Source organism: Sander lucioperca, chromosome 19, assembly GCF_008315115.2.
Source record: "Sander lucioperca isolate FBNREF2018 chromosome 19, SLUC_FBN_1.2, whole genome shotgun sequence".
NCBI lineage: Eukaryota > Metazoa > Chordata > Actinopteri > Perciformes > Percidae > Sander > Sander lucioperca.
The window spans coordinates 20,502,503-20,510,547 of record NC_050191.1 but is presented as its reverse complement, the minus strand read 5'-3'; the positions used below and the strand labels follow the sequence as shown (position 1 = coordinate 20,510,547).

Below are 8,045 nucleotides of genomic sequence, written 5' to 3'. Positions count from 1 at the left end.
TATGTGTGTGTATATATATATATATATATATATATATATATATAGGAAAACAGTTTACTTAAATAGGAAGAAAGAAATGGCCTCGTTTTTAAAATGTTAAAACTGTTATCTAACAAGACAAATCTGACTGCAGTGGGATGAAATGCAACAGGAACTGCTTTTATAGTGGCTGGCTCACAGAAGCAATATGGAACAGAGAAGACTTGAAACCATCTTTGAGGCTGGCCCCTCAAAACAGGAAATAATTAGAAGAGTAATCGTTTACTCTGTCAACTCAGGCTGTGTAGCTAGTTAGCTAGGAGCACCAAGTGGGCAACGTTTTGAGACTGTCCCACACAATTATCTGACAAATACAACATATAATGATGCAGATAGGCTTTTGACTGTATTGATCTGTTTTTTTTTCTTCCTATCAGGTGCTGACTTGGGCCCTGTTTACACGTACATGGTTATTTTGAAAAACTGAGACATTTCCCTTCATTTGTGCCCTTCGTTTACAACCAAACGGAGAATTCGCCTCTGAAAACGAGTCTTTCTAAAACCTCCGGCCAGAGCTTTGTTTGCATGTAAACTGAGACAAACGGAGGTTTAGGCAGCCGAGGAAGTGAGGAAGAGAAGAGAGAGGAAGTGATTTGTTGCTGTTGTTTCTATTTTCGGGATTGATATATATATATGCCGTCAATGCCATCAAGAGCATGCGAAACCTGTAGGTGGCAGTGTGAGAAGCTTACGTTAGCCAATCAATCCCGATTGAATATATATATATACACTTTTCTGAAAACTGACAGCTGTGCACGATGTTATTTTTTGAAAACTGAGAGGTTGAAATGTCCGTTTATGAAAATAGCCGGCCACGTGTAAATGTAGCATAGGAGAGTTGGTTTGGTTACCATTTTAACAAATAAGCTGAAATAACACTTTGACCTGAATCAGTGAATTATCTAATCACTGTCCCTATCTCAGTGAGAGATGTTCAATGAATATTACAAGGAACAAATCAATACCTTTATGTTCATGTATGCTCATACCATTATGTATTAAACTGCAGAAACTCAGTCGGTGTGTGTGTCACTTAGGAGCAAATACAATGCAACAGATCACTGTGTTAACCATTTCTTTTTTTTTTTAAAGAATAGAATTGTCATTCAACAGCAATTAGAAACTGTTGATTTATAGTATAAACGCAGTATCATTCTTTTCAAATTCAGATCGGAGACATCCTAAATTACGTTAGAAATCATAAGGTCAATTATGTCACAAGTAAGAGCACTTTTGTTGTAAAGGTTACACAAATCTTAACTGTAGTAGTTGCGTGCACTCGTGTATGTAGCACTTCTATTTCCTTTTGGCACAAACAAGTGGGTCAAAAAATAACTTTCCCCTGAGACTTCAATGTAACTCTTCGGAGGTCATCTTCCCAATCAAAAGTTCACTGCAACCTTGTGGAAATGACCTGCATACGTGGCCGAACCCTTTCAATTATAAAATACCTAATAGATTTTGTATATGACTATAACTCCATCCATACATTTGACAAAAAAAAAAAAAAAAAGATGGTGTCCTTGTCTTAAGAATGATTTGTGAGAAGAAGCATTCTCAGTCTTTTCCTAAAAGCTGGCCGGCTGCTCTCCTCCTTCCTGGTAGTCGGTGCTGTATGGGAAGTAGTAAAGGTCGTGTTTGACGGCCATTAGCAGGCCGGGGAGCCCCCTGCAGCCGCCCAACTTGGAGGAGAAGACCACGCTCGGGATCAGGTCGTTTGCGGTCGGGTGGGGGGATGGGATAGTCCTCAGTAGGTGGCCATCTTTTAGGCTCCATAACCTTGTGTAGCAATCCTGACCGACTGTGGAAGGAAAACAGAGGATGGGGGGGAAATGCAAAATGAGCGCTTTAAATTTTCCAATCAGGGTTTTCAAAGCACCTTGGGAGAGACATGAGACACCTTTGGCAGGCTTCAGATCTCTCAAACTCTCTCTGAAATACCTTATCTAGCCATAGTGTATTTTTATCTGCAACTGCCTCAATGTTGACTTACACTAAGTATGTCAGAGCATAGTAACTGTTAAGCCTGGTATTTCTTTGATTACGTTTTCAACAACAGTATGTTGAGCATGTGGTAACCTCTCCTACCTGCCAACAAAAGCCCCTCAGGCTCATTGACGTGGATGGGAAGGTAGGCGTGCTCATTATAGTGCCCTTTGTACTCCTGCACTGCCTTAGTCACTCGCACATCCCACAGCTTAATCTGCACATAAATGAAAAAAACACACAAAGCTAAAGCAGTAATAAAATCCATTTTAGTTGTTTTCTATCTCTTATCTTGGGGTCATTAGTCTCATCTCAGGACCAAAACATAGTTAAAATACTAGTCATTTAGAGCTCAATGTTTGTATGACCCACAAAAATCAAATTTTCAAGCCAATAACCTAACCTGGCCCAGCATGTCAGCAGCAAGCAGGTAGTTCTCATCCTGCAGGACGCGTACGGAGGTGATGGCCGATTCTTGATGGAAGCGGCTGGCTTTCCAGCTTTGATCCCTGCGGCCGCCGCGCTGCCGCAGGTCAATGCTGAAGATCTCTCCTGATCGACAACCATTAAACAGCACAGGGACCTAAGACAAAAAAGGAGGTATTTTACTTTCTTGGCCTTGCTTTTCTTTCTTACACTGCGCTTAGCCACACGAAAATAAGTCCATACTATAGCACGTTACAAGTGAACTCAAACATGCTTGAATCACTTAAATGTAACAGATGACTCACCCTAAGGGCAAACTGCTGAGCCAAGACATCGCTGCCGGTGCTGTACGTCTGCGTTCGGCCCGTCTCTGCATCTTTCACTATCACTCTACGAGACAGGCCTGCCAACACATGTATATATATATTATTTTAGATTCATACGTTTGTGAAGAGGAAATGTTTGTCCCCTCAATTAACAAGCTCTCTTTTCTAGATCCATTTGTGTCATTCGTTATTTTAATGAACTAAAACAATAATAAGCAAACAGGTTACTCTGTATTGCAAAGCAAGCATGTGTTGGTGTAGCTTTTTCTCTGCCTGAACAAAATGAGTATGATTTAACACCCCAAAACTATAGCTATGCCAACAAACTCACAGCTCTACAGAAGCTAATTACTATGATTATCTGTTTATGAATATCATATTTGATCATGGGTTGCAAAACAAATGATGACAGCTGCACAGACCAGTGCTAAAAGTCTTGTCAAACTGGGGGTTGAAGCACCAAGCACAAGACCAGGCTGACGATATCTTAAAGCTACACAGCATCCCGGGCTGGTCTGAGGAAAGAGGAGGACGGACGAGAGAGAAGAAATGTTAAAATGGGGAGATAAACAAACAATACCAACATGAAATAGGTCTTTTTTTATTACTATCAATCTACAGACATAGAAGTTAATCACAAATTCAGGAATTTAAAAGCCAAATGAGGGTTAATGAACTAAAAAGGGGTCATAATGAATTATTCTGATTACTTTGGAAAGCGTCTTCAATACCAAAGCCTTATGTCAAAATTCACCTTCTAACCATAATGAAATATAATAGCCTAAAGCTGACTACACACGATCCGCTGCAAAACTGCTCTGCGCTCGCCGCTCCATAGTTTTCCTATGGGGAAAGCGGTAACGCCGGAGCGCTGCGCTCAAAGTTCAAATTATTTCAACTTTGACCTCGTTGCCGCTGACATTTCAAGGCGCAACCAATTCCAGAACGTATATATCTGCGCTGCGCTTTGCCCCTCCGCTCTGCGCCCTACCTCGCGGTTCTACCGCGGATCATGTGTAGGCGGCTTCATGTGAACGTGTTAAATCGTGTAGGAAACCTGAGAGGATTCTATTCAGTACAACCTGGGTTGGAGTTGCTGAAGAGGGAAGCAGGAAGCAAACTGACGCAGCCGGGGGTGTCTGCCGCTCCTACCAGACACAGCCTGACAGTCAGCTCAGTCAAGGGAAATACAGGCAGTGTCCAAGCAGCACTTGAGTTTTAGGACATGTAGGCTGAATAAGAGCACTACTAAAGCTGAAGAAGGATACAAGACGTGGGAGTCTGGGTAGTTGACTGAGGCCCAGCAGATGGAATTCACCTGAAACACATTAAGCCAACCCTTTAGCTTACAGGATTTAAAATATATAATAATACATATATACACTCACCTAAAGGATTATTAGGAACACCATACTAATACCGTGTTTGACCCTATCCTATCAATATGGGCCAACATTTCTAAAGAATGCTTCCAGCACCTTGTTGAATCAATGACACAAAGAATTAAGGCAGCTCTGAAGGTGAAAAGGATCCCCCACACCACCACCACCAGCCTGCCCAGTGGTAACAAGGCATGACGGATCCATGTTCTCATTCTGTTTACGCCAAATTCTGACTCTACCATCTGAATGTCTCAACAGAAATCGAGACTCATCAGACCAGGCAACATTTTTCCAGTCTTCAACTGTCCAATTTTGGTGAGCTCGTGCATATTATAGCCTAATTTTCCTATTTTTAGTGGAGATGAGTGGTACCCGGTGGGGTCTTCTGCTGGTGTAGCCCATCCGCCTCAAGGTTGTTCGTGTTGTGGCTTCACAAATGCTTCGCTGCATACCTCGGTTGTAACGAGTGGTTATTTGAGTCAAAGTTGATCTTCTATCAGCTTGAATCAGTCGGCCCATTCTCCTCTGACCTGTAGCATCAACAAGGCATTTTCGCCCCCAGGACTGCAGCATACTGGATGTTTTTCCTTTTTCAGACCATTCTTTGTAAACCGTAGAAATGGTTGTGCGTGAAAATCCCAGTAACTGAGCAGATTGTGAAATACTCAGACCAGCCCGTCTGGCACCACAACCATGCCACGCTCAAAGTTGCTTAGATCACCTTTCTTTCCCATTCTGACTGACATTCAGTTTGGAGTTCAGGAGATTGTCTTGACCAGGACCACACCCCTAAATGCACTGAAGCAGAAATTTAACAGGTGTTCCTAATAATCCTTTAGGTGAGTGTATATAATATAAAAGGTTTCCACAAAATGTAGGGTGGATGTTGGGTACAGTGAAAAACATAAAATGTCTACACATTCAGAGTCACTGCTCCTGCGAAACACTCCCACCTTGCGGTTTGTGAAGTAGAGGTTGTCGCACATTTCCACAGACAGAGATCCCCGGCTGCTGCTGCTGAAGTTCATGATGCCATACTTGCAGCCTCCGTGTGACACATCATTGACTGTGAACACTCGCTCACATGCAGAGTCCCCCTGAGAAAGACGAGGAAGAGGAGGGAGGATGGAGTTCAAAGAGGATATGCAGACCAGCAAGTACACTATAACAAATTATTCTCGTGCTTTTCCAACTCTCAATTAAAGTAGAACATGTGTTTATACAGTGCATCTGTTACGACTGCAATATTGTCAGTCCCTCCAGAAAAACGCAATTATGCGATCGCATAATTCAATGCATAATCAGCCAAAGTCCGCATATTTATTTATTCAAATACACCGCACTTTCGCCGCATAAATTGCCGATTTCCGCGCAAAATATGCAGGGCTTGCATGATTTCATAATCCCCGCATTTTTGTTGCAAAAAAGCCACATATATCTTGTTGAAAAATGTTGCGTTTACTTCACACAAGAGCAGCCATTTTCCCCTATTGCCATGGGAACGTTATGAAGTGACGTTATGAAGTGACGTAATTACGCGACATGAACATCATCGAAAAGCTGCAAAACCCGCGATGAAGCCATGATGAAACCGCAATTTTTGCAAGTTCCCGCAATTTTTGCAAGTTCCTGCAATTTCATCGCATAAAATTGCATAAATATCCCGCAAATATTCCATCACATTTTTTAAGAAAACGTGCCGCATAATCAAGGATTTTTGCCCGCAACAATCACAAAAAAAACATTTTTCTGGAAGGACTGAATTATTGTATTAGCCCTAGCGTGTTTTGTGTGCGTTTTCACCACTATGAGCCGGAAGTTGTCAGTGTTGGGGTTGCTGTTGTCCGTGCTCTGGATCTCTAGTTTGTGGCGTCTCATTCCACTGACCTTCACCTCATGGACCAGCCTGGAGACACACAGTAACCACGTCAACACTGATGAGAAACATCTGCAAACAATTCACCAAACCAGAACCAATATCTGACAATGTATGTCTGTGTATTTATGTATTTAAAAACAAGTTTTGTAAAAGGTTACATCTGTGTATGAATTTAATTTATACAATTGAAACTGTCAGGCAAGAACAATATTTGACTACATTTTAGCATGTTTATTTTTCGGACTATTTTCAAACCCATGTCAAAATTGATTAGCATCTTTATTAGTGGGCCGGCAATGTTTCAAAGAAAACTCACTCTACACATACAGAACTGATTATCATTATAGTTAGACTTGTTTTGCTGGGGTTGTTTGCTGTAATGTATTACAGCTGTGGGTATTGCAATGTGGACAGGGTACAAGGAGAACAGCTCTATGTCCTCCGTGTATGCATGTGCACACAGCAGAGTGGTACAGTACCTGCAATAGGAGTTTTCAGGTAACATGCCAAGGTGTCTTTTCTGCAGCAGCAGCGAAGAGTTCAGTCCTGTTCTTGGTGCTTTCTATTTAGAAGATAATATATAATATAAAAAGTATGAAACCCAAGCATGTGGTGAGAAAAAGTATAACTGATGCTTCAAGTACAAGAAACAACATCATAATGCTAAAAGCTAAAGAAGGATTGACAAGGTCTGACAACAGACTCACTTTTCTGGGCTTTTCATCCTCCACGAGCATCTTGTTTCTCTGTTTCTCTCTTTCCTTCTCCTGCAACTGCTCTCTGGTCAGCGGGTTACAGTTGTTGTGTCCGGGCAACAGGCGAAAGTAACGATTTTTCTCCGGGTCAAAGTAGAAACCAGGCAGCTCTGGCAACAGAATAGGTGGTAAAATTAAGCATGGACATCTCGTCTTCTTGCTATTCAAGTTACACCCCAGGTTATTTTGTTTACATTAGGAATAACCATTTACTGTTTTACAAGGATTGTGTGTTGCAGTGTTTTCTGATAAAGTCTTCATGTGGGCACCAACTGTTTAATTTACTTCCTCTGACAGCTTACCATCACTAACAAAACAGTGCTTGTTATGTGGTATGGCTCAAGACTGAACACCAGAGAACTAATGTTTGTTCAATTATGGAGAAGATTGATGTGTGATACTGACCTGGTGCAGCATTGCTGGTCTTAGAGGAAGATGGGGAGGACGACGAGACAGACGCTGACTGGTTTTCATTTCTCCTCTGAGATGCTCTAAATGATGGCCCTGCATCATTATGTCCAGACCTGTGAACAGAACACCACTCTTACTGACGTTACCAACACTGCCTGTGCTGACACATATCACAAGTTTTAAACTAAACCATGCGTCAATATGTCCTTTAATATGATACTTTAACATACCACTGCTCGTCCTGTGTTGACCTTTGCCGGTTGCCTCTGTACCAACCATGGCGTTGACCAGCACCTTGTCGCCTATACGGTCGCTGTCCTTCTTGCCAGTTCCACTTCTTCATCCCTGCTGTTAGAGTCCGCAAGTAAGAATCCTCTCCCCACGCTGTCTATTATTAACTTCTAGCTATGTGTACAAGTGTGTAAGGCTACTTGATGCAGCATGTTTAGCTACATGTTAGCTAAGTTAGCAAGCTGCAGTCATTAGCATTTTTGAGCTAACGTTGACTACACATCTTTCTCGACACCTTTCTAGTAATGGTGGAAATGAAACACGAGTTAACGTGAATACGGTTTTATTACGTTAATAAACAGGCTTTCCGTTTAATGTAAACATTCTTTATTTTCTTAATAAACTGATGTTTTGTTACAGTTTCAACCCTCATAAGCTAGCTAGCTAAGCTAACTGCTGTACATTGAGTTCCTGCCTTGTTCTCCCGCCTCCAAATGTCATTCATTGGCTGATTGCTAACAATAGTGCCTGACGTTGCAGGCATTCATAGGTGGTTTTCTTTGCGAACGTTTCAGCCACGCATCACACATTGTATGACTTTGTTTTATTT

At 41.7% G+C, this 8,045-nt stretch overlaps 1 protein-coding gene across 1 annotated transcript; it reads right to left on the bottom strand.

The window, feature by feature from the left end:
- Window positions 1-1,017: 1,017 nt before the first annotated feature.
- On the bottom strand, window positions 1,018-7,907 carry wdr21 (WD repeat domain 21). Its single transcript, XM_031322611.2, has 13 exons — window positions 7,435-7,907; window positions 7,199-7,317; window positions 6,746-6,903; window positions 6,518-6,600; window positions 5,963-6,065; window positions 5,113-5,256; window positions 4,046-4,095; window positions 3,860-3,939; window positions 3,200-3,292; window positions 2,757-2,854; window positions 2,429-2,608; window positions 2,128-2,242; window positions 1,018-1,840 (listed from the first exon to the last, which is right to left on the bottom strand). Exons 1-13 carry the CDS (start codon window positions 7,545-7,547, stop codon window positions 1,608-1,610), a joined length of 1,569 nt encoding a protein of 522 aa, XP_031178471.2. The 5' UTR covers window positions 7,548-7,907; the 3' UTR covers window positions 1,018-1,607.
- Between the last annotated feature and the right edge of the window lie 138 nt (window positions 7,908-8,045).